This window comes from Sminthopsis crassicaudata, chromosome 5 (genome assembly GCF_048593235.1).
Source record: "Sminthopsis crassicaudata isolate SCR6 chromosome 5, ASM4859323v1, whole genome shotgun sequence".
NCBI classification, from domain to species: Eukaryota; Metazoa; Chordata; class Mammalia; order Dasyuromorphia; family Dasyuridae; genus Sminthopsis; species Sminthopsis crassicaudata.
This window is the reverse complement of record NC_133621.1, coordinates 289,028,719-289,055,810: the sequence shown is the minus strand read 5'-3', so window position 1 is coordinate 289,055,810 and position 27,092 is coordinate 289,028,719. Positions and strand designations below refer to the sequence as shown.

The 27,092-nt window shown below is 36.9% G+C and overlaps 1 protein-coding gene across 4 annotated transcripts in view; it reads left to right on the top strand.

Annotated features, from left to right (window-relative positions):
* WASHC3 (WASH complex subunit 3) overlaps positions 1-13,645 on the top strand; it is a 57,611-nt gene extending 43,966 nt beyond the window's left edge. For 2 of the 4 annotated variants that reach the window (XR_012482814.1, XR_012482813.1), the window contains exons 7-8: positions 11,247-12,655; positions 13,243-13,645. Coding sequence is in view for 2 of the 4 variants with exons in the window: in XM_074271399.1 (XP_074127500.1) it covers positions 11,247-11,331 (85 nt within the window). In the remaining 2 variants the exon portion in view is untranslated. Of the gene's footprint in view, positions 1-11,246 lie in introns of all 4 variants that reach the window. The other 2 variants (XM_074271399.1, XM_074271398.1) reach the window with 1 other exon arrangement.
* Positions 13,646-27,092: the final 13,447 nt, after the last annotated feature.

The following is a 27,092-nucleotide window of genomic DNA, read 5'->3' as shown; positions in this document are numbered from 1 at the left end:
TTTTTTTTATTTTTTTATTTTATTCATTTTTCCAAATTATCCCCTCCCTCCCTCTACTCCCTCCCCCCGATGGCAGGTAATCCCATACATTTTACATGTGTTACAATATAACCTAGATACAATATATGTGTGTAAATACCATTTTCTTGTTGCACATTAATTATTAGCTTCCGATGGTATAAGTAACCTGGGTAGATAGACAGTAGTGCTAACAATTTACATTCGCTTCCCAGTGTTTCTTCTCTGGGTGTAGTTATTTCTGTCCATCATTGATCAACTGGAAGTGAGTTGGATCTTCTTTATGTTGAAGATTTCCACTTCCATCAGAATACATCCTCATACAGTATTGTTGTTGAAGTGTATAGTGATCTTCTGGTTCTGCTCATTTCACTCAGCAACAGTTGATGTAAGTCTCTCCAAGCCTCTCTGTATTCCTCCTGCTGGTCATTTCTTACAGAGCAATAATATTCCATAACCTTCATATACCACAATTTACCCAACCATTCTCCAATTGATGGACATCCATTCAACTTCCAGTTTCTAGCTACAACAAAAAGGCTGCTCTGAATTCTTAAGGAAAGGCTTTCTAGGTTTGAGTGTTGATTCACCCTGATATTCTGGACTTTTTCATAGTCATTGTTCATGTCTTATATTCTGTTGTCGCTGTTAGACCTTAGAATTTTGCGTGGCTCTCAACTTTATTAGGAATGGGGAGTGCATGTGTCAAATTCTAAATTCTCTGTTATTTCTATCCACCAAAATGCAAAATGGAAGACTCAGAAAAAAAAAGGCCACATGTTTGGCTCCATAATCACAATATTTTCCAGATAACACACAGTTCAAACACTGGCATATGTTCAGTAATTCAGTAATTCAAACTAATTCCGTATCTCCACTGAAGCATCAATACAATATGTAACATCTGTTCTTGGATCTGTATCTGATGTACATTTTTAAAGGCAGCTTAAGGCATAATGGCCAGAGAACCAGGCCTGGAGTCAAAAACATTTAGTCTCAGAACATTTAGCTAGTTGTGTCATCCTCAATTTCCTCAACTGTAAAATGGGAATAATAATAGCACCTGCCTCCCTGGGTTGTAGTGAGATATTACATGTAAAAAAATTGAAAAGCACATAGTAGGTAATTCATAACACCTTTATTCCCTTCCCTATACTGGATTCATATGTATATTTAATAAGAGTTGAATATGTCCAACTTCTAGTTGGTAATCATGAAAATATGATATGTAATATACATAATAATAGTATTCTATATTCAGTAATGACCATGCCTTCCAGTGTTTAACCTCTATTACACAGTGGTTCTCATTAACAGTGACATTATACATGTTTTTTAAGGTTGATCTGTGCAAATAGTAATAATAATGTACTAATAGATGATAATATAAATATCAGTAATACTTTTATTTCTCCTATAAATTCTTTCATTCAGAAATTATTTGAGTGTAACCTATTTCATGCAAATTTCTTTAAAGTAAGGTTTTTGTGTATTTGAATTTGTTATGTGTTAGCAAGCTGCAGTTTAGGCAAACTTCACCAGTTTTTATTTATTAATCCTTGTATCAGATTTGCATAAAGTGCCCGCTGTGTACAATGTACTCTCCTATATGCTAACGGAGATGCAAAGGGAAATCAGTCAGGATTCCTATCTTCAAGAAGCTTAGCTAAAATCTGTTGTATTTTGATTAAGGAAAGGGGAAATCCGTTTAAATTAATGAAAGTTCTGAATATATAATTGTTAATATATAATATATTAAACTCAATGAGGGCAAGCTTGACTAATTTCTCAGGATCACTGAGTGTTATCTTAATAATTTTATCACTGAGAAGCTTTCGCATCAAAATGAGAAGTTTCTTCTGTAGAACTAACTACTACTAATATCGAATGACTCCATGTTTGCTCTCCGCCATATCATACATTTGAGCAACCTGTATTCATTAAATCCTAAAACAAGAAAGGAAGGAATTGAACCCTGAATTTGAAGAATTTACTTAACTCTTCCTGCATGACTAAGTTGTTTTCCAATACAGGACTTCTTGAAATACCACTAGTGGTGTATCAATGTATTTGCCTTCCTACAACTTTTGGAATTAGGGTTCTAGTGTTCTCACATTTGCCTATTTGCCAAGTTTAAAGTGAAAACCTCAAAGTTAACTTAATTTGCGTTTGTATTGTTACTAATTTGGAACATGTTTTCATATTCTCTTTGAGAGCTTACAATTTTGGGGGAAACTTGCTTTATACCCAAGTCAGCCAGCAAGCATCTATTAGATGTCTGCTATCTGCTGGGCATTAGACACAAAGACAAAACTGAAATGATCCTGCTCTGAAGGATCTTAAATTCTAGCAAGGGAGACAACATATACACATACATAAATCTTTGCAGGATAAATGTAGTTAGGACAGAAGGAAAGATGCTTGCAACTAGAATAAGGAAAGGCTTTGTGGGAAGATGTTGCTTGAGCATCTTGAAGGAAGAGAGAGATTCCATGAGAATGAAGAAAAGAGAGAGTGCCTCCTAGGCATAAGGGTGGCCAGCACAAAGACATGAAGACTGAGGAGAGAGAACAAAGAGAAGGTCAATTTGACTGGACATAGAGTTCACAAAAAGGAGTAACATAGAGTGAGAACAGAAATACAGGTTGACTACAAGTCGTGGAGAACTTTAAAGATGTTGCAGAAGAGTTCATATTGAAAACCCTAGAGTGCAGTATTTTTAACTTAGAAGCAACAGAGAATCATTGGAGTGCATTGAATAGGGGGTTATATAGGCAGATCTATGCTTAAGGAAAATCCCTCTGATAGCTGTATGGTGAATAGAATGGAGTGGGGAGATTCTGAAGCAGGGAAATCCTTTAGGAAGCCATCAAAGTAATCTAGAGATTCTGGACTCCAATTATATCTATGTGAGGAGGGAGAAAGGATCGGTAGCAAGAAATATTGTGAAGGGAAGAAGAGCAAGAGTTGACACTCATTGGCTGTGTGAATTGAGGGTAATGAAGGAGTCAAAGAGAATATTATGGTTATGACCCTGGAATATGGGAAAAGTGGCATTGTCGTTGCCAGAGATTGGGAAAAAAGGTGTGTTTGGGGGGGGGGGGAAATGAATTGTTCTTTAGACATGTTGAATACTAGATAAATGGTACAAAAATATCTTTACAAAAAATAAGTTTGACTCCAATTCCCACACAAATTATATTATTGTGAGAATCAAATGAGATAATGCATTTAAAAAACATTTTGAAACTATGCACCATGCAGATAAATTTAAATATCATTGGAAGGAAAATGCTCTGAATTAGTTTAGTTCTTAGTTTTTAGTATGCCTTTTGACTAGGGTTGGTTTTTTTGTTTTTTGTGTGTGTGTTTTTTTTTTTTTTTTTTTTTTTGTATTAAATGTGACTGGAATCGATGTGTCATGATGTTTCTGATTTCCCGACTCTTTTTTTGTTTTTTGCCAGTTTTCCTGGTTTTTGATCAAGATTAGGTGAATTATGATGGTAGGAAACATTGAAGAGAAGGGAACAAGAATATTTGGATAATGTGCTATCTACATCTATAAATGCTTTTAATAGTGTGGCAGTCGGTTTAACCCATGGATTCCAAGCCAGGAAAAAAAATCCTCCCCTTGGTGTATTCATAGGCATGTCAATGACTGAGAAAGTTGGGAAATATTGGGTGGGAAGATGATTGCCAAGGTTTTAGGGTCTAATTCCAGTAACCATTTAGCTTTGCATAGAGGAAAAACTGTTATTCAACCACAATGGACAACCTCAGTCCTGGCTAGCTCTCTCTCAAACGCATGCCATTTGTCACAAGGGGATTTGGGTGAGAGAATGTGGATAGTTCGGTGTATCTAGTCACTATTAGAAAAGTCACTTAAAGTACATTGCATAGCTAAATGTGATGATAAATAGACTAAAACGTTAGATAGATGGAGCTGCTCTGACAATTGGTAAATCATTTTTACATAAAAGTTAAAGACTTTGCTTTTGGCACAGAAGTAATGATGAAGGGTCAGCATCATGTGCTAACTGAAGAAAGTCTCCTTCTCATCTCTCCTTTAGACTCCTTTGTACAGCCTCAGCCAAGAACTTGGGTAGAGATTGTTTTGTTTGTATTTTGTCTTTAAAAGTTCAAATACAAAAGTTTTTATAGCTTTAGGTGGGAAGTGTATCTCTATAGATTCATATGACTCCTGGTGCTGGGTAGAGATTGTTTTGTTTGTATTTTGTCTTTAAAAGTTCAAATACAAAAGTTTTTATAGCTTTAGGTGGGAAGTGTATCTCTATAGATTCATATGACTCCTGGTGCTGCTCCACCCACATGAAGAAACAAAAGGACAAAACTAAGGTTTACAATAATAATAAATGTGGTCCAAGAATTCTGTTTGATTCAGTTGTAAAGAAAGAACTACTGAAAATCAGGTGATAGTGTTGAATTTCAGCCTGAAAACAAAGTCAGCATGACAGTAGAAAAGAGAGCTGGCTTTTTTCTTTAAAAAAAAAAAAAAAAATTGTCATAGTACCATACGATTTCATTTGCTTAATTGGGTTTTCGGGGACATTTTTGAGTGAAGATAGACTTTTGCAAAAATCTCAGGCTTGTGTTGTGTTGGTTTATTTAAGCAAAATTATCTGTTTTTCCATAATGTGAAATTGATTTAATGTTCCAGGTAAAACCTAGTCCCCAATGACTCTAATATATAAAGGAATATGGAAGTCTATGTTAGTGGATATTAAACTGACAGTAAGAAGGAAAAGAGACAATGGAACATTTACAGTGGATCTTATCCAAAACTTCACTTGATTTTAATTCATTCAGAAATATAGTATCTATCTTTGTCATTACTGAAGATATTGCTATTTAAAATAAGTCTTTTTTTCCTTATGCTTTTATACTTTATTAAACTATTGAGAAAAATAGCATATTTTGTCTGCTTTTGTAAGAATGGATTTCTGAAATTGAAATTTGGCAGAACTTTTTAATCTGGGTTGTTTTGTAGCGTATTGGAATGGCCAAAGTAGAACTATAATTGAATTATTATTACTACACATTTCAATAATTGCCTTAGTTTAAACCTTTCATCAAAACCAACTCCATTGATATGAGAATAGAAATTAATGGCTCTGGGCTCCCAGTAGATCATCAGATAGCCAATGCAAACTGAGTGCAGCAGTTTTGGTGGTTTGATCTTTCTTCAAGACCACCTATTGAGTCTGAATGGAGCTTGGATGGAATGCCACTATACGTGAAATGAGGATTTCATGTGGTTTCTGTTTCCCATTTCCCTGGTCAGCTTTCTAACTTTCTATAAGTTCTCAGTGCTGCTCAAAGGTTTATGTTGAGAACTTGGACAGTTCAGTCATAACATATCAAATGAAGTGGGATGTGTTTGCTCTTATTGCTGTCTTACTCTTTTATTGCTATTCTAAAATGTATAATAGGTTTGATATGTAGTTTGAAAAGGATCTTTCATGATAGCCCTATCACATATTACTTACGATATCCTAAAAAATTATGTTCATACTTAGTCTACTTAGCCTGAGCCCCCAAATGATTTTAAAACTACTTTTTTATGGAGCTAGAACAGGCTGTTCAACTGTTTTGAGTTAAAAAACAGACAGGAACTTTTCTTAACTTGTGTCTACATACATAAATATGTTTTCTTACTAAGAATGGATCAGATGCTTTCCATGCCCTTAAAAATGATTGAAGCTTTCCATTTAAATATAACAAGGAAGATGTTGTCTTGTTTAACAAATCAGAGAAGTTATATTTCATGTAGCCAAAGTGCTCTTTTTGTGTCTTTTCCTGTTCAATCAAGTACATAATCAGTTCCTTCTTTGAAAATTAATTTTAGAAAATTTAGCCTCACTAAAAGATTCAGACTTAAAAGTTATCTTTTTAGTTTACTCTGAGAATTTATTTACATGTAGGTTAGATTCTGGTGATGATAATAGCTGCTTGCCAAATATAGGATGTATCAAGCTAATTTGTGTGTGTGTGTGTGTGTGTGTGTGTGTGTGTGTGTGTGTGTGTGTGTGATTATAGGTTTATTTTTTTTAATTTTATAATTATAAAATTTGTTTTGACAGTATATATGTATGAGTAATTTTTTTTTATAACATTATCCCTTGTATTCATTTTTTCAAATTTTCCCCTTCCTCTCTCTACTCCCTCCCCTAGATGATAGGCAATTCCATACATTTTACATGTGTTACAGTATAACCTAGATACAATATATGTGTGTAAATCCAATTTTCTTGTTGCACATTAAGTATTAGATCCCAAAGGTATCTGGGTAGATAGACAGTAGTGCTAACAATTTACATTCACTTCCCAGTGTTCCTTCTCTGGGTGTAGTTGTTTCTGTCCATCATTGATCAACTGGAAGTGAGTTGGATCTTCTTTATGTTGAAGATTTCCACTTCCCTCAGAATATACCTTCACACAGTATTGTTGTTGAAGTGTACAGCGATCTTCTGGTTCTGCTCGTTTTACTCAGCATCAGTTGATGTCAGTCTCTCCAAACCTTTCTGTATTCCTCCTGCTGGTCATTTCTTACAGAACAATAATATTCCATAACCTTCATATACCATAATTTACCCAACCATTCTCCCATTGATGGACACCCATTCATCTTCCAGTTTCTAGCCACTATGAAAAGGGCTGCCACAAACATTTTGGCACATACAAGTCCCTTTCCCCTCTTTAGTATTTCTTTGGGATATAAGCCCAATAGCAGCAATGCTGGATCAAAGGGTATGCACAGTTTGATAACTTTTTGGGCATAGTTCCAAATTGTCAAGCTAAATTTTTAAAATTCTGTAACTAAACTTAAAGTTGAGATTTGTTCCTCTTGATGCATGTCATTCACATATTTTAAAATATAAGACACTTAAACATGTTTACGTAAAGTGTTGTGGTTTGTTTAATTTTTTTAATCTGAATTAAAAATAGTCTTTTAAACCATAGGAGGGGGAACTTTACTTTATCAACACAACAAACATCTTTTAAAATATTTTTATCTTTTTTTCTGAGGCTGGGGTTAAGTGACTTGTCCAGGATCACACAGCTAGGAAGTGTTAAGTGTCTGAGACCAGATTTTGAACTTGGGTCCTCCCTAATTCAAGGCTGGTGCTCTAATCACTGTGCCACCTAGCTGCCCCCAAAATATTTTTATCTTATTAAAATAAGTTTTAAATGTAACATTGATTCAATTGACTCAGGATTAAGGTATAGAATATGATTCTTGATTCAACATATATTAAATTTTCCAATATGTGCATCATCCTGAAATTTTAAAAGCAAGGTTCCTTTCTGCCCTGAGTATGTAGGAGGGAATGCCATTAAATAACAGAAGTATGCTTAGAAAATGCCCTTTTTTTTTTTTTAATCCCCAAAGTAAGCAAATGGGTTAAAACTTAAGACTTAGGCAGGGCAACCTGACTGACCCTTACTTAGAGGTGTGTATGTAGATTGAAGGAAGTTCTTCCATTCCTTGGTTTCCTGCCCTTTGTGTTTAATGTTCTTTTTCTCCTAATTTCAAGCTCTTAATCATTTTAGACTTTATATTATTTTAAAATTATTTTGAAACATGTTGATTTCTATTTGTTTGGATTGTCCTAAGTAGTCATTTAATTTTGATGTGGCCCATAATTGAAAAATGGAATATTCTAGTATCTTTGCTTTTTTGCCAGGAATTTATCTTTTTTTTTTTTTTTTTTCCAATTGTAATCAGTAAGAAAATATCTATATCATTTAAGGAGAACCAGGAGAGAAAATATGCCTACTGCTATATTACCTTAGAATCCAGTCATAAAGTTGTGGATGATTCTAGCTGATGGCTCATATCTTGTGCAAAAGGAACGGAGATTAGAACCTGGGAAAATGGCTCATGTAGATTCTGTTCTCCTACAAGCTCCTTTCTAAGCGTGAAGTGGACTGTCACATGAGGGTAGCTGGTTCCCTTTTGGCTTAGGTCTTCAGGTCTGGGCTTGAAAACTATTTGCTGGGGCTGTGCTGGATTACTGTTGAGGTCCCTGTTAGGCTAGCTCATCTCCAAGGTTCCTTTCAGCACTGAAATTCTGTGACTTTTAACATCACACACAGATGGTTGCCCTGAAAATCAAATTTGTTCAAGTGTTTTACAAATCTTAAGCACTATATGAGGGTCATGTCAGATGGTATTATTTTAACATGAATTTAACATGAAGGAACCAGTTTAGAGTTACAGAACTTCCTTCAATAATATCTAGAGCATCTTGGCGGAATCCAAGATCAAGAATTGGCCGGGTGTGAAAGGCAGAAGAAGAAGGGGCAAAGGATTTGAAGCTCAAAGATGGTGTGTAAGTGAACTCACTAGCTGCTGAGTTGGAGGAAGATGAAACCAGGATGGGAGGTGCTGGACCCAGAGAACAGGGAGATGTGAAGGGAGTGAATGTTGTGGCAGGGAGAACAAATGGTGGTCAGAGGCATGAGGCAGTAAAATAGAAATTTCTCATCAGAAAGGGGAATTTCAGAGTTCAACATCACAGAGATGGAACAATCTGGGCTAATGATTAAGCTGAGGGATATAGAGATACCATAGAAGTTAAAGGGACCCATGATCTGGAAGGCCAGGGTGTTAGGGGAAACATCAGCTCAATTTTTGACAGTCATGAATAGACGTGTAAAAGCTGGGACCAAAGAGAATGCCATAAGCCAGTCATTAAATGCCTTAAGAAAGGAAGGAAAATTATCTTGGACAAAAGAAGAAAGCAGCAAGAAACTGAAGAAGATGATGTCATTGAATGGAGTGAACAGCACAAGAGAAGAAGCTGCCTAGAATGAGTAGCAGGGGCTGGGGAGCAGAGAGCACTCTGGGAGAGCCCGTACTGACATATCTACCTGGCATATTGTGCACTCAGCCAGTGAGTAAACATTTATTAAGTACCTACTGTCTAATGGCAGGAGAGAATATCCCAGATTTGTAGGGAGATGTTGGTATCAAGTCTTCTCCAGCCCCTTCAAATCTTACAAGATCTTCTTTTCTCCAAAAGTTGGGGGTAAGAATCCCTCTATTTTTGTCTGCCTGCATTTTGGATTTCCTTCACAGGCTAATTGTACACTATTTCTTTTTTTTTTTTTTTTTTTTTTTTTTATTATATATATATATATATATATATTTTATAATATTATCCCTTGTATTCATTTTTCCAAATTACCCCCCCTCCCTCTATTCCCTCCCCCCGACGACAGGCAATACCATACATTTTACATGTGTTACAATATAGTCTAAGTAATTGTACACTATTTCAAAGTCCGATTCTTTTTGTACAGCAAAACAACTGTTTGGACATGTATACATATATTGTATTTAATTTATTCTCTATCATATTTTACATGTATTGGTCAACCTGCCATGGGGTGGGGAGGAAGGAGAGGAAAAATTAGAACAAAAGATTTGGCAATTGTCAATGTTGTAAAATTTACCCATGCATATATCTGGTAAATAAAAACTATTAAAATTAAAAAAAAAATAATAAAAAGTACCTACTGTCTGCCCTCAAGGAGAATCTTATAGCATAAAGGAGGAGACGTGGCTAGAGTCTACCTAAAGCATAAATAGGAAATAATTACATGCAGAAAGGAAAGAGGGGTTGAGAAATGCTTCCTGTAGGAGGTGGGATTTTAATTAGGTCTTCAAGAATGCCTTTGCTAGAAAGGAGGGCATCTAGATAAGATTTTTTTTTTCAGATTTATATGATATTTATTGATAAAGTTTGACAATAAGTAAAGATCATTTAAGATATAAGTGTAAATAAAAATATTTTACAACTAGATGTAACTTCTTTTTTTTCCTGTTGTACTTTCTTCCCCCAACCAGTTGTTAGTTATTTCTTTTTTTTTTAATTTTATTTATAATTTTTTTGACAGTATATATGCATGAGTAATTTTTTTTTAAACATTATCCCTTGTAATCATTTTTCCAAATTATCTCCTCCCTCCTTCTACTCCCTCCCCCCAATGACAGGGAATCCCATACATTTTACATGTGTTACAATATAACCTAGATACAATATATGTGTGTAAATACCATTTTCTTGTTGCACATTAAGTATTAGATTCCGAAGGTATAAGTAACTGGGTAGATAGACAGTAGTGCTAACAATTTACATTCACTTCCCAGTGTTCCTTCTCTGGGTGTAGTTATTTCTGTCCATCATTGATCAACTGGAAGTGAGTTGGATCTTCTTTATGTTGAAGATATCCACTTCCATCAGAATACCTCTTCATACAGCATTGAAGTGTACAGCGTAGATAAGATTTTCTAAAGAAATCCAGGCTCCTGTGAGCTCACCCAAGGAAAGAGGTGAATTTACTGGAGACACTAAGTCTCCAAAAGTCAGGGATTTTGAAGAAACTTTGAGGAAAGAAATGAAAATTGGGAGGGTTCTTTTTGACTTTTAAAAAGTGGTAATTGTGTGTTAAACCCTTTCCACCCTTCTTGCTGACCCCCCTCACTCCTGTTCTCCTCTGCTCTTGGAATTTTACTGGCCTGATGAAAATGATAGACTGTGCCATCACAAGGCCAGGCTCTAAGCCTCCTTACTGCTGTTACAGTGACCTTTTAAAAATATCATAACTGATGAAGCTCCTCTGCAGTGTCTTTCTAGCACTCCTAGGAAATATCATGGGTCCCCATGAACTTTCTTTTCCATGCTCTGCCTTGAGGGTTTTATTTTCCCTTCCGTAATCAGCATCTTTGTTATCCATGGCTCCTTGAGGCTTCTTTGAATTTGCTCTCCAGCCTCTCTCCATCTTTCCTGAACATCCCTCCTTTCCTTCCCTTTTCTGGTACCTCTCCCTCACTTGGAGCCTGCTGGCATCGAGCACTTGCCCTGCCTGCTCCCCCTACAAGCTCCCATCTCTGTCTGCAACCCAGTCTCCATGGCAATGAGAGGCAGAAAGTGCTGAAGCAGCAAACTATGGAAGGACTGGCGAAAGAAAGTCGAATGCGTGGGCTCTAGAGGAATTGCACTTAATCCCTGAGATGCTAGAGGTGCCAGAGAGGACAGCTCTGTGGTGTAGAGGGGGAGACTCCCACAATTAAGCCCGGCAGACTTGGCAGTCTTGGTACTAGAAATATTGTATTTTAAGATGAATTTCATTTATAGTTAGCAAGTTCTTTGCTCAACTGGAAAAAACGTTTTGAAAATTTTTCCCTTTTTCTCTTTCAGGAGGCCAGATGCTCCAGTGCCTGATGGGGAAGGTGAAGCAAATGCCGAAGAAAGTTCAGATAGTGAATCTTCTTTTAGTGACTGAACTCCATGTTGACTTTATTGAATTTATATATCTACATAATATATACCTGCATAGGAAGAAGGTTGTTTTTACAGCTTATATACATTAGACCGGAGGTGAAATCCATTTCAATTATATTGGAGGCTGACAACTTTCAGAGATCACCTCTCCTACAAAATATTTACTAGACTAAGATTTTTCAGCTCTTCATAATGGTTTCTGATCATCAGTCAAAAAAATATCTAGGAATCATCTCAATTTATGAAAGTTTTCTATAATAACTAACTTGAATTTTTTCTGACCCATAAAAAAATTAATAACCAGCCACATAGACAGCCAAAAATTATTTCTGTGTTTTAAAAACGCAAAGGAATTTTTATTATCATGGTAGATGAGCCACTTTTGACAGCGTGCATCTTATTACCATGTGGAAATATCTATAACCCCAGTATACTTGAATAAGTAAAAAAAGTGAATAGCCTGATTATAATAAAGCATAATGCTAATACAAGCACTAAGCTTTGAAATTTGAATGATGCAATGTAAATTGAAAGACAAAAACCCATTTACTTTGAATTTGCTAGCCAGTAATATACTTCCTAATTGGTTTTACCCAAACAGTGAACTTGGTTAAATTGTTGAGACTATTTGTACTAATCTTTTTAGTCTGAGAAAATTCATATGAGTTCACTTCTAAAACATTTACTGAATAGTTTTCTGGCCAAAAAATATATATAGTTCAAAGTTACCAAATTACCTATGGAGACTCTAAGGGGTGGTTGTGAAGATGGTTCTCTTCCTAAGAAAGCATCTTTCAGCCCTTGGTCATTATACATTACCCTGGTCAGATGTAATGGTCAATGTGGGCCGTTTATACAACGTCCTCTCTGAAAGAGTTAGTGAAGCATTTGTGTTACCCCTTTCTGAGTAGCTATTCAAAAAGAGCAATTAATTTGCACATATTGTAGGAGCCTCTCAAATTTAGAGATAATCCTCCGTAAATAATGGTGAACAATAGGAAATAACTTAAGAAGTATTGAAAACATTTGTTACATGGAGAAATCGAGGACATTATTGAATGGTGCTATTTCCTAATCATTGAATTGACCTAGATTTATTGTTTTACCCTAGATTTATAGAATTGTTCTATTTCTCCTTCAAGCTGAAACAAGATTTGATGCTAAGCCATACTTAAGATGTCCAGATTTTTTCTATTTAAAAATTTATTTTTTAAAAATCTACCAAAAATGAATCAAGCATTTACAGTAAATAAGTCTATATCTTTATAGTATGTTGTAATTATGGTATAAATTCTGAATGTTTCCTTTGACACACAACCCACTGAGTTTGCTCATATCTGTAAGTAGAACATGGCTTCTGTTAAAGGATGAATGGTGTCCCTGTACTCTTATGAAGCATTGCTCAGGCAGCACTGAGTAGTAAAACTACTTTGTTTCTGAGCAATTTGCTCAAAATCACCAATTCCATCTCCAAGAGTTCAGCTCACAGGGTATGGAAATTCCAAAATCTTCATTTTGTAATGTAGCAAATGTTACAGTATTGCCAATATGGCAGTCATTTAAAAAATTTTATTTAGCCTCTTTTTTCTTAAATGAGTGACACAGCTATGGCTACCTCAGTCTTTAAAGCTTGGATAGGCCATCTTTTTTTTTTTTTTTGCCATTGAAATCTTGGTAATGAGTCCACACATAGTCAGCAGCTAATAAGTATGGATGAAATTAAATTGACCTTGTATTAATGGTATTTCTCTAGAGCTTGTTAAACACTTCAAAGTGAACAGCTAAGAAAACTAAAATTTGGCTGACAAATATCACATCTTACAATTTACTGTAAAATGGGTTCAAAATCCCAGCTCTGTTTCTTACTGTCTTTGTGATCTTGGGCAAGTCAGCTGACTTCTTTGAGCCTGAGTTTGCTCATTCATAAAGAGAAAGAGTTGAACCTGATGATGAGATGATTACTGAGGTCACTTTAGCTCTAAATCATAGGATTTAGATAGAATACATATTTTTGCTACATGGTTAATCTTATTAGTACATTTTCAGCAATAAACAATCTTCACAAATAAGAATAAAAATAATTTTAGTACATGGACATCATCTCGCCCAGTTTCCTTGTCTTAACAGGTGAAGCAGTAAATGCCAAGAAAGGTTAATTAACGTGACTTGCTTAAGAAATTAAAAATAATTTCATTTATGTCAATGAGAAATGCTTACTTTGACCATAATATTCTTATGTATTAAAATACTAGTCCTTTGTAAGAATTTAAAAAGTAGATTTTAATAATCTTATTAAACTCGCCTTTTATAAACTACGCATTGATTCCTTTGAGATGAAAAGTTGAGTCAAGTTATTTTCAGAATTCTCTTAAGGATAGTCTAACATCTGTTTCGCTTCTCTCTTTCACTTTCTCACTTAAACAAAAATTGTGTGATGCCGTGTTGTTGTAGTAACCAATTGTTTCTCCAAAAGCAATCGTTAAAAACAGGAGTGGACTGCCTAAACACCTTTTGAGGGTTTTTTGCCTCCTTTTTGTTCAGGTGGTAAGAAAGTTTCTGGCAACATTGATCATTCTTTGCTAAGCTTTCGTTCTTTTTTTGGAAATCTCCTTGAAAAGTTTGTCCTGATTAGATGGACCCTTAAAAAAAGAACAAACAAGAAAGGACTTATCATTTCTGTTATGAGACAGTCGGCTAAGCCAAGATATAAGCCAATGCAGTGATTATTAATCAAGGTGACATAACCCATTCCAGGAACATCTTGGCAATTTAAAGAAGAATAAAAACTTGAAAGGCTCTAAAAACATTTAATTACAGTGTGGGTGAGTTCCTTTAAACATTTGATTATGTTGTGGGTAAGTTCCTTTAGAGGTAAATTATCATATTCAGAACTCCTCTGGTAAAATGCTATGCCCTGTTGAAGGCTTCTAAGAAGGTTGCCCAGTATCCCTTCCTTGTTCCAGTGTTAAATGACCTTTCAGAAATATTTTAGAATAGAAAGGCATTGTGTTTAATATGATTCCCCTCATGCTTTAGCTTAAGCCCATTTTTTTCCTTCTCAGTTGAGGTGGAAAAAAAAAATCCACTATTCCTTTTCCATCACCTAATATATTGTGGCTCCAGACAAGTAGAGAAAAAGAGGGTTCATGGATTCAACAACCCCTACTTACATGAGTTGATCCTTCGTAGGTATGTGAGCATCTGACCTTTTCATAACTGGGTGACGATGTGTAACCTTACACATTCTTAAGTGCTACAAAGGGATATAGCCAGTAGAGATATGATTTCCTCTGTGTTTGATGTAAATTCTGGGATTTCATTTCTGAAATTTCATCTTGAAATTAATCAAATACATATTGAGGCTTTACTCTGTGAAAAGGAAGTTCTCAGAGAATCCCAAATAGGAGACAAAATCAAAAATTTTTAAAATTATGTTTAATAATATAAACATCAAACAATGGATGACAAGGGAAAAAAATGTTGCAAGATATCTGACTCGTTGTCAAAGGAAAGTAGATAATGAAGGCTCTGATTTCAGGGAAGAGTCTCATTTCTGTAGTCTGGAAAGGTTTTATGGGAGAATTACCCACATTTAATGAAAATATTTAACAAACCTAGTCCTGAGAAACACTTATGTTCCATGCGCAACAACTCACTGATAATAACTCGGGCATCTATAAGATTTCTGATCAATTTGTAACCCACTGAACAGCTTTGGAATCAGGTACATTTTTTAAATGCATTTTCATGTCTTCAATATTCCAAATTAATGATATCTGGCTTAAGTCCAGAGCTAGCATTAACAACAAAAAACCTGGAAAGTACCTGAAATTGGCCAGTGCTGGAACATTTGTCTTCCATCCTGCTGCCTCTGCTGGAGAATGCCTTTGTGTGATATCAAGTCCCAGCAAATCTTTGAAAGTATCCATTCCTGCCATTTCTTTCACTCTGGAGAAAATCCACTTTTTAGACCCAAGTCACTTAATGATCTTCCCAGCTGCCCCTACTAGAAACCATCCCTCCTTCCTTTGAACTCTCACACCACTTTCTCGAATGTCTTACACAGTTATGGTTGGGCACACATATCTCCCCAGTTTGCTTTCTCCCAGTGTTTAAAAGAACATATTGCGTATTGTGGATTGTACATTGAAATCAAGTTCATTAAACTCCATCTCAAGCAGATAACAGGCGTGATTGCATAGTCCCATCATAGCATTGATACATCCTGGCTTTGATTCATATCTATGAACATTTTTGATTTTTTTTTTTAAACTTTCTTTTTACAACATGACAGAAGACAAACTGTACAATACAAGTGTCTTAGTTATAAAATAATAGCTTTTGTTCTCTTTTAAAATCAGGTCTGGAATTGAATGAAATGGCTTTTTTTTTTTTTAAGTGAAAATTATTTGCTTAGAAAATACATTCCCCCAAATTCTCAAATGGGATGAGGATGTAATACATAATAAGGTCACCAGTCAAACAACAGCATAAATAACTTTTTAATGGGAACACTCCATGATCTATTGTTCTACCAACCACATTCACTTTTTACTTGCTAATGGAAGAAACTGGTATCTCTTTTATAACTTGCTGATAGTCCCCAGTGTCTGCCAACATGTAGGATATATTAGGATTGGAAGAAGGGCCTATATGAAAAAACAGGAAACTCCTTTTAGGGTTTTTTTTCCCCTTTATTAAGTAGGGCTTTGGGAATACTTATTTAATCTCACTGTTGAGTCAAAAATTAAGAAAGCAATCTCTACACCTCCATTTTCTGGTGTGGGGGTTTTCTTTAATTTTTTTTTTTTGAATGTGTAAATAATGTGACCTTTTTATTTTATTAGAAGCTTAAGACACGACCATTAAAGGAGATATTTCTCATTTCTGCTACCATCATAGTAATTCTAAATCTCCAAAGATCTGCCTTTAATTACAGCCTACTCTCTGCAGATAGTAGAAACTGGATAGAGAAAGAAAAGGTTCTCTTTCCTTTGCTTTTGATTTCCTTTAAGTAAAAGAATTTAATTAGTTTCAGCTTTTGAAAATTAGTTGCCAAAACAGCTCAATAAGGTAATGATAATAGTAGCAAAATATGGCTTTGGAAAAAGCCAATTTATTAAGTAGAAATCCATTTAATTTGACTTTACAGATGTAAAAGTGCTAAAACATTTTGACCACAGAGATAATAAGGTGTAGGTAGATATAATCTGTAGTTTGGGAATAGAAGGACTGTGTTTAATTTACTTTTCCCTCTTTTTTATTTGTCTTAATCATTTAAGGGCAGAGCTTTCTCATTTTGGCAGCAAGCATTAAGTTGAGAGATTGAGTCGGCCTAAAGTTGCAACATTCACAGCAGAAAAAATGGACAAATCAAACCCCAAATAAGCTTCTCCTTCTGGAACTGTTTCCCAAGCGGGAACAGCCTGTTCACTAATTGCACAGATGAAGTCATTTGTGTTGTAGTAATAGTGAAGGCTTGACATGAGAATCTTTCTGTTCCATCTTAGTGTGTCTACGATGTAATACTGATGACAGGTATTTAAGAACTGTCTGTCCCCTCCAAAAGGTTCACAGTCTGCTGAGTGCTATCAGAATGTCTCTTTCCACATAGTTAAACAGATCAGAACCACTTTGAAGCTAAGCACACGCTTTGTGTGGTAGGCCATGCTCTGATTCAAACTCTCCCCTTTAGATTTATTTCATAGTTAATAACAAATGGTTAGTTTCTGAATAATGATCTTCTCATTTATTTGCTCTTTTTCTCTTCCAAAACAGGCATTGTGTTTTGGTTTTCTAACGGAAGGGGACTGTACTTGAAAACAAATTTTCTTGCTTCCAAATGCATATAACTTCGCAAAACATAGTAAAATACATTACATGATGTCCCAGAGCCCTGTTCAAGTTTATTTTTCATTGTATAATCAGTTCCATTTGGTTGCGGAATCCTCGAGGCTATTTCATATTCGGTTCAGCGCTAGCTAGCACCAAATTTGGTGGTTTGTAAAAGTGGACTGTTGGTGTGAAGAAGGGAGGATCTGTAAAATGAGAGCAATTAAAATCGAGGTCAGTCATACATTCAAACACATCCTTTCCATGAGCTTATAAGAAAAAACATGAATAGCCCTTGTATCCAGGAATTCCCTGTCTTTCAGAACAATTCCAATTTGAAAGGAAAATGATCTTTCAACTGCTCTGGTTTTTAAAGAATTCTCAGTCATTATTTGATGTTCTAACAAAGAGAGGCTGGCTCCAAGCTCATTCTGGAAGAAGGATATTTTGTAATATTCTCCTCTTTTGAAAAGGGTTCCAGCTTATCTGGGCATGTCAGAATGCATATTCCTCTAAGATCAGGCATACTATAATGGGCTCTCCTCCATTCCCCCCACTTAATGGCCCCAAATAATGGAACTTTTTATTTTTTGTTTTATTGATTTTTATAATATGCAAACCGTGCAGGACAGGCCATTAAAACAAGCCTTCAGTTTCAGTCATCACCATAGAAACAATGGAATGTAGATAAACAATCCCAGGCAATAGCCGAGCAAACTTTAACCTGTTTATTACAGTTATTTTTTTCCCCTCTCTGCAAGTAGAAAGTGTTGGCAAGGTATCGACTGGGAAATATTTCAAAAAATAGAGAAAATAGAGCCGCTCCATCCTTTTTTGAGATAAAAACCCTGGACTCTCCATTGGTTCATGCACAGTAGAGAAAAACCTTAAATGCCTCCCCCAACTCATCAGTGACCCCATTTACACTGTCTCCTGATCTTATAAAATACATAAATCTCCCCTCACTCCTTAAAGAATGAATGGCTTAAAGCCTGCAAAAGAACTATACTGTAATGTGTTCAAGGTTAGAATTCTGGTCAAGGCCCCCAGTTGTTCCAAGCCTATATAAGGAAGGGATAAGGACTGGATTTGTGATTTCATGGTTGCAGAGAACCCAAAAGCACAGTCAGCACCTTCTCTGCAACGGACGTCCTCACAGGACCTGGGGCCTGACTTGATCAAGACCACATAGTCGGTCAGAACTTGGACGTGGATTGTCCCAATTTCAAGGTCAGTTCTCCGTGCACTTCATTAGTTTGGAGTTGAAATTCCCCAAAGGAGTAGTGTCTTGCTGGACCACAGAAGTGTTAAACTATGGGCTCCAGCCAGAGAGAGCCAGTCCTTGGACCACAGAACCTGAGAGATAGAAGGGGTTTCAAGAACATGTAGTTTGTCCTCTTAAAAATAATGAAACTGCAATCTAGAGAAGAGTGACTTCTGGGAAGTCACACAATGAGGTAGAGCCAGTGCTGCCTGGAGCTCTGATCTCTCTTCATCCCCTACCTACAGGCCAGACATTTCTCTGCCATAAATCATACACACCCATACACTGAGGCTTCCAGTCCCAACATCATCCCCTTTACCTTCCCCTGCGTGTCTTAGAATGCTTTTCCTAAAAGGGTCCCCAACTGGACTCAAACCTCTCAGCTATAGTTCAAATCAAGTCACAAGATAGAACAGTGGTTTACTTCATATTCACCATATTTCTACATTTTGTCAGAAGAGTCTATTTTGGTATCTCCTGACATCATTCAGTGAGGAAGGCTACCAGTGTATTTATTTTCCATAAAAATATTTCAGGATGAAGGGGAAAGAATCACACAGAAGGAGAAGACATGAGTGGGGTTACCATCTATCTTCAAGGTGCCATCCTCCAGGGGATCACAAATTCATGGAGAGCTATAAATCTATATATTTTTGTCTAAATATTCCCTGTTTTGGAGTCTCTCCCATGATTCATAGTGATCTTAACGCCATCATCAACCAATGCTTTAGCCATGACCATACCTCTAGTTGAAATCCCTCTCAAGCTGAATTTCCAACTGAAAAAGAGGTACTGAATGCCATTAGGCTCCTCTCTTACAGCAAAGCATCCCAACAGGTATCGACAAGTCAAGAAGTCCACACTGCTCATACAAAAGATGGCAAAATGACATCATCCCCAGGAGATCAAGATGACCTCCACTGTCCATCTCTTTAGAGAAAAAGGAAATAGGTTGTTCCTGTGACAATCACAGAACACTCTCTCGCTCTCTCTGTCATTGCTGGTAAGATTCTTGCCCAAGTCTTCCTTATTGGTTGCTCCTCCTGGAAGATGGCCATCTACCCAAGAGCCAGTGTGACTTCAGAAAGGGCTGAGGAATGAGAGCATGGTGTTTACTGCCTGGTGATTCCAGGGGAAATGCCAGGAGTAGAACAGAGTTCTGTACACAGGGTACATTGACCTGCCCAAAGCCTTTGATGCTGTCAGTTATAAGAGCTTGGGGAGGATCACAGCAAAGTTTGGTTGCCCAGAGAAGTTCATCAGCCTTGAAGTTTCCTCTTGACATACTTGCATAGGTTCTGGACAAACAAGGATGCTCCCGTGCGTTTCCAGTCATCGATGGAGAAAAGCAGGGCTGTGTGCTTGTTCCCATGCTTTTTTAGCATGATGTTTTCCATGATGTTGTTAGGTGCCTTCAAATAGGACCAAAAAAATGGCATCAAGGTCAGCTGACACACTGCTGCAAGCCAACATTAAAAGGGAAGGAGAGCTGATGATTGTGCAGTTGGTGCAGCCCCCGAGGTGAGGTACAATAAAGTGTGCATCAGTTCTCTACCTATTGTGTTGGCTTTGACCTAACAGCCAATACCAAGAAAGTAGACGTTCTACCCCAGGCGGCACCACACTGTCCACTTGTACAGCAAATGGAGACATTTCAAATGCTACGGATGAGTGCATTTACTTTGGCGGTGTGTTCCCAGTATGTCCACATGGAGGATGAGGTTGATGGGCACACTGCCGGAGCTAGCTCAGCATTTGGGAAACTCCAAAAGAAAGTGTAGGAAGGAAGTGGAAGTAGGTCACATACCAAACTGACGCTCTGCAAAGCTGCCATGCTGACTTCAGTGTTGTACGCCTGTGAAACCTAGAGAGTTTGTCAGCATCGGGCCAGAAAATCGAGCTGCTTCCATCAGAATTGTCTGAGAAAGGCACCCAAGATAACCTGGCAAGATAAGATCCCGGAAACTGAAGCCCTCAAGCTGCAATGAAGCCGGCATTCACATTCTACTGCAGAGAGCCTAAGTCCTGTGGCTGACACATAGCCCAAATACCACTTCCCTAGAAGACCATTTGATGGAGAACTCATGCAAGAAACGCCTTCAAGGACTCTCTCACAGTCACTCTGAAGGACTGTGCTTGTGAGATATGGGAAGTCCTGGCACAGAATTGTCCAGCATGGCGTGCCCATGTCAAAGAGGGCACTGTGCCCCACGTGCAAAACACAAAGGGAACACGAGATGCACAAACCTTGAGAATCCTCCATCCCAAAAGCTCCAGTGGACCACTTGTGCCTGACCTGTGGTGGAGCCTTTGGAGCTCATGCTGAACCGATCAGCCACAAGGGAACACTCTGTACCTGGACCCCAACCTCAGGATGACATTGAACCTCTCTGAGTGAGACAAACACTTGCACTCAGACCGGTGGCTATCATGGAGCCAAGACTCTTGCCTCTTCCCTGGACTTCTGTCTCTCCACAGGGACAGGCAGGACTTTATTTGTGAGCTCTAGAGAAAGGGGAGTTGTAATACCAGCAGCCTCCAGAAAAACCAGAAGGCTTGGAATGATTTCAGCTCTTGGTCTTTATTCACAGACTAGGTTGCGATGTACCTTTTATTTTCTCCTGATTGTTTTGTCTCTCTCCAGGAGTTCTTCACTTGAGGTATCCAGACTTGTTTTTAATATATTTTGATAACTTTCAGGATAATTGATTTTTTTGTAACCCCGTTATATTTTATGCATTGAAAAACATAATTCTGAGAAATGGGTTAGGATCCAAGACAACAAAAAAAATTAAGGACCTTTGCCCTAGTTTTTCTCCTTGTTAGAGGATCTGCACAATTTTGAAAAGTGAAAGGTGAAAAAGCCACAATTCTGTGTTACAAATCTTAGTTCAAGGATCTTAGTTAAGGGTGACTGTCTCAAACACAGCCTTGACTGGTGTAATTTAATGATAAAAATATGATTCCATATGATTTTTTTTTTTGTAGAATTGAGTAGAGTCTTATTCTTTTTTTATCATTAAACCTTTTTATTTACAAAACATATGCATGGGTAATTTCTCACCATTGGCCCTTGCAAAACCTTGTGTTTCACATTTTCCCCTCTATCCCCCATCCCCTCCCCTCGGGGGGCAGGTAATCTAATACATGTTAAAATATATATTAAATCCAATATATGTGTACATATTTATATAGTTATCTTGCTGCACAAGGAAAATCATTCCATATGATTTTGAAAGTTTTTTTAATTTTATTTTTGCAAATAGTTATGAGAGAAAATTGCTGTTGTTATGAGCAAGTCCCAATCATTAGACACTGGTCACTGGTATTCACATCTCTCTGATACATTATTTTCCAACTGACAAGAGAAACTAATATACACTTACTTAAATGTTCAATGGATAACTGCTCAATCGGAAGAATAAGTGACTTTCATTATAATATAGCTGTAGAGGGATGGGGATTGATTTAATTCCTGCCTCAGACACTTCTTAGCCATGTGATTCTGAACTTCACCTCTCTGCCTCAGTTTCTTCATCTGTAAAATGAGATTGATAATACTCACCTACCAGGTAGGATTGCTGTGAGGATCAAATGAGATAATATATGCAAACCCGAAAGCAGCATATAAATTATGATTGATTGAATTACCAATAAGATGTTGGAGGGTTTTGAGTACAAGAGTAACATGAATAGACCTGTGTGTAGGGAGCTTATTGATCCATTGTACATAATAACCATGAATATTTGCACAGTAGAATAGAAAAAAAATGAAGAGGGTCTTATGAGTGGGCACACTGAAAGGAGTGATAAGTGCCAATAAGTGGGAATACCTGACAGCAAAAGAGGAGACAGAGCAACTATAAAAATAAGACAGAATAAGAACAAAAGCAAAGTAGTCTGGGATAAATTGCCCCAAATACCTCCACACACCCTGAAGACATTAAAGCACCAGGCTATGGTTTATTCTTGGATCAGTGACCCTTAGTCATCTAGAGCAGCTTAAATGATGTTTATATACACTGTGTTAGAGGGCATGGGAATGCTTAAAAAATTGTAGAAAAAGCTCCATCCCACTTGGTTACATAGAACAACCTTTTTCTGGGGGTTCTGAATGACTTGATATTTGACCTTGCCTCCTTAAGCTACTTTACCTGAGGGAATGTTTAAGAAAAGTGCTCCAGAGCTTTGTATGGCCCTTCTGGTTTTATATATTTATATCGCTCTATAATACCTTTACTTTATTTTAATACAAATGCAATATTCTTATTTTAGATATTTATGCTTCTATCTATATGCCTATATATACTAAAACTATCTGCTCTATATTATACTATATCTACTCTGTATATATATCTATATATATATAACATAAATATATATATTATCTACTACATCTATTATAAACTACATATGCATATATATATGTGTTTGTGTGTGTGTGTGTGTGTGTGTGTATAATACCAGGATTTCCTTTTTTCCACTCAGGACCCCTTTTTGCCTGAGAAATTTTACACAATCCTGGGTATATAGATTATAAAATAGGTATGCAAATCAAACATTCACTGCTAATAAATCATGATTTTGCAACCCCCACATTCAGTTATATGACCCTGTATAGGGTTGTACTATATATGGAGAGAAAGAAAGAAAAAAGAGATCTGTTTTTGACTCTTTTATGTAATTTTTGCATTTTCTGTGGAATAGAATATAGGGTCTCTGATAACATGGGGCTTCTAGTGAGGTAATCCCAAGGCCGCAAGCTGGCAAAAAAAAAAAAAAAAAATTCCCCTTTCTTTACTTGAAGATTCAGTCATTCATGAATTTTACCTTCTACTACACGAGCTGAGGATCAGGAATTCTGCTCCTGAAATTACCTGTGGCTCTCCTGTAGCAAGCTACTCCTGGATTGGGATACAAATTACAGGTAGAGCTACCAATTGTCCCAGTCCACTGTCGTGTTTTTAATTCTGCTGCACTCTATCCTATTCCACAAAGCGGGGTTTGGGGGAGGGAAAAAGATGAAAATGCAATTGAAAACTTCCTTTTATGCATCCCCCACAAAACAGTGGCTTCTCCCTTAACTATCTGAGCCAATAAATCCATTCCTTAATTACTAAAACCCATTCTCCCAGAGGTGCCAAAGGTCAGGCCTGTTCCCCACATAGGAAGAAGACCATCAAACTTCCCTATAAAATCTACCCCTCTGAAAGCTCATCAGATCAATCAGGGAACTCCCTCAACACTCCCTTACAGCGTTAAACCAAGGGTCCTTGTCAAATAAATTCTCTACATCTGATAAAAGTAAAATCATGTATTTTTCCAAATAAACCCACCCTGAGTCGGCTGAGTGCCTTCTGCCTGGTAGATCATACTTTTTTACAAATTAAAAACAAACCACAAAACCCCAGATTGCTCAGTCATTCTATTGGAGACATGCTCATTATTAATCCAATACACGTACATGCCCTGTTAAATTGGCGGCTTCATCTCATTGAGAGCCAATTTCTGGTTCACATGACAACGAACATCGCAAGCTTTAATTTATTAATACATTTCTTTGGCAGAACCCCAGGCCTCTCAGTGGCAAAATATGGAGAAGGAAAAGGATATTGGTCTCCAAAGACCAGAGCCTGAATTTGAAAATAAACTGATGTTGTTCTTTAAAAGATCAAACTTAATCATACCTAAGGAGGCCTAGCTGTGGATGTGTAAAGCTATTTAAACAAGAGAAAAGCCACCAGTGAGGCAGAGACAAAATAAATCTCCAATATAGTGTTTGCTTAGGACTTTCCGTACAAAGTCTATTCCTAAAGGTCACTCAGTTCTGGTGGTTTCAGGATGGATGTTTTGCTAAGCTCCCCTCTGCCCCCTACTCCAGTTCAAACAATTCCTGATCCAGGCACGGGATGCTTCTGTCCCTATTAAAACAAGGAGACCCTTTGGGCTTATTTACTTATTTTTGTACAATCACAGAAGAATCCCATAATGTGTCCATGAGAAGAATAAATGATTTGCAAAACAACAGGGTTTGAGGCAGTATCTCTCCAGGTCAATCCCATAAAGAGAAGAAAGTTTTAGCCTTTAAGAGGTTTCCTGGCAGAGTGGAAAGACTCTCTCCACCCCACCCCCCCAGACCTGTAGTCAGAAAGCTCCAGGTTCTGCCAGGTACTAGGGATTAACTTTGGACAACTTCAATTCCATTAAATAAGATATAGTAGCTCACTATTACCTCAAAGATAGAAACTAGTAGGTGCTGCAGTGGAGAGAGTGCAAGGTTTAGAATCAAGAAGACCTAAATTCAAATTCAACCTCAGATACTTCCTACCTGTATGACTCTAGCAAGTCACTTCATCCTGGGTGCCTCAGTTTCCTCATCTGTAAAATGAGCTGGAGAAGGAAATGGCAAACCATTCCGGTATCTCTGCCAAGAAAACCCCAAATGGGGTCATGAAGAATTGAACACAACTGAACAACAACAATCTGATCCATCCTCTACCTCCCAACTTTATAGTCTAACTGTATTGGTTTATTCTCACAAACAGCACTTCATCTTTCATCTCTGCACTTTTATACTGAGGATCTCTCACACTTCTTCTCCCTTGGAATCCCTGCTTTTCAATATGATTCAGCTCAAATGCAGGGAGTAGAAGGTCCCCTTTCCTGGTCCCCTTAATTATTAGTGCCTCCTCCCCTAAGGTCACTTATATATATTATATCTTATATATTATATATATCATACTTAACATATAAGTTGTCATCCCCTTTAGGAGGCAAGCTTCTTGGGACAGAGACTGTTGTTTGTTTATTTTATTTTACTGTGCTGTTGAGCACAATACCTGACATGTAATAAGAACTTAGTAAGTCAGTTAACAAGCATGTTTTAATAATGGAATATTATTGTTCTATAAAAAATGATGAACAAGCTGATTTTAGAAAGTCCTGGAAAGATTTAGGTGAACTGATGCTGAATGAAACAAGCAGAACCAGGAATACACTGTACAAAATAACAGCAAAATTGTGTAATGATCAATTATGAAAGCCTTGGTTCTTCTCAGTGGTTCAAAGCAATCCCAATAGACTTTGGACAGAAAATATCATGTGCATCCAGAAAAAGAACTAAGGAGACTGAATGTAAATCAACACGTGCTATATTCATTTCTTTTTTCTGTTTTTTATCTCTCCCATGGTTTTTCTCGTTTGCTCTGATTTTTCTCTCCCAACATAATTCATAAAACAATGTGTATTAAAAATAAACTAAAAAATAATAATAATAACCCAAGCATTGATTAAGCACGTATTGTGTGCCAGGAACACTGATAAGCCCTAAAGATACAAAGAATGGCAAAAATAGTCAAAGGATTCAGAGTCAAATAAGAAGACAACTACTTAAACAATCTAGGAACAAGATAAATTAGAATCCCCCAGAAGATAGAAGTATTAAGGGAACCAAGAAATATCTTCTTGAAGGGTTTTAGCTGAGACTTGAAGAGAGCCACAAAAGCTGCAAGACAGAAGGAAGGAATGAGAGCATTCCAGGTGTGGGAGCCTGCCAATAAAAATGGCACATCTATCTCAAGACGTGGAATCATATTTAAGGAACATCCAAGAGGTCAGCTTCATCAAAGAGTTATGAAGGAGTATAAGGTGGAAGAAGACTAGAACAAAAGAGCTTTGACTGCCACAGGGTTTTACATGTGATCCCCAATCAGCATTTGTCCATTGATTTATAAGCACTTGACGTGTACTGTGATAGATGATAGATATAGAAAATTAAAATGGAAAACTGTAGCTGACATCAAGGTAGGTGTATTCTTTTGGGGTTACAACAAATCAACTGCTAAGTCTATATATCTAATGATTTGAGGAGGTGAGAGAAATTTGGGGAAGGGATGTGGGGAAAATATCTTATAGGAGAAGCCCCCTGAGCTGAGCCTAAGAGTAGAAGTTAGGAAGGAATGCGTTTGCAAAGATCCATAGAAGGAATATTAAACAGGAAATGACCAGTGGGTCAGACCGACTTGCCTGTTGAGTGTGTGAAAGAAAGTAATGTTGATGATAAATGTGGAAATATGTATGGAAGAATTGCACATGTTTAACATATATTGGATTACTTGCTGTCGAGGAGAGGAAGTGGGCAGAAGGAAGGGAGAAAAATGTGCAACACAAGATTTTGCAAGGGTGAATGTTGAAAACTATCTTTACATATATTTTAAAAATAAAATCTATTAAAAATAAAATGACAGGGGGGAAGTAATGTTGCGTGAGTTAAAGAAAGTAATATGTACTAAGTCTAGAAGGGTAGCTGTGAGTCAGATTGAGAAGGGCTTTAAATGACAAGTTGAAGAGAGTATGTTTACAAAAAAAAAAAAAAAAAAAAAAAGGCATTGAAGTTACTTGAGCAGGAGAGTCGTGGTACTGCCCAAATCCTCAGTTACCACCCTGTTTAGTGGTTAGTGTTGGTGGTGGCTATTGCTCTTTGTTCTGGAAGAGGACCAAAATAATATCACTATGTTAGAATCAAGTGTATCCAACCGTAGCTGATCAGACCAGTTGGACACAAATAGTTCCCGAACATTCGGAGTGGCTTCCCAAACTTTGCAGCTCGTCATATTTTTGTACTTCACAAATTTATGCTGATGATGAGATGATATGCAAATGTGAAA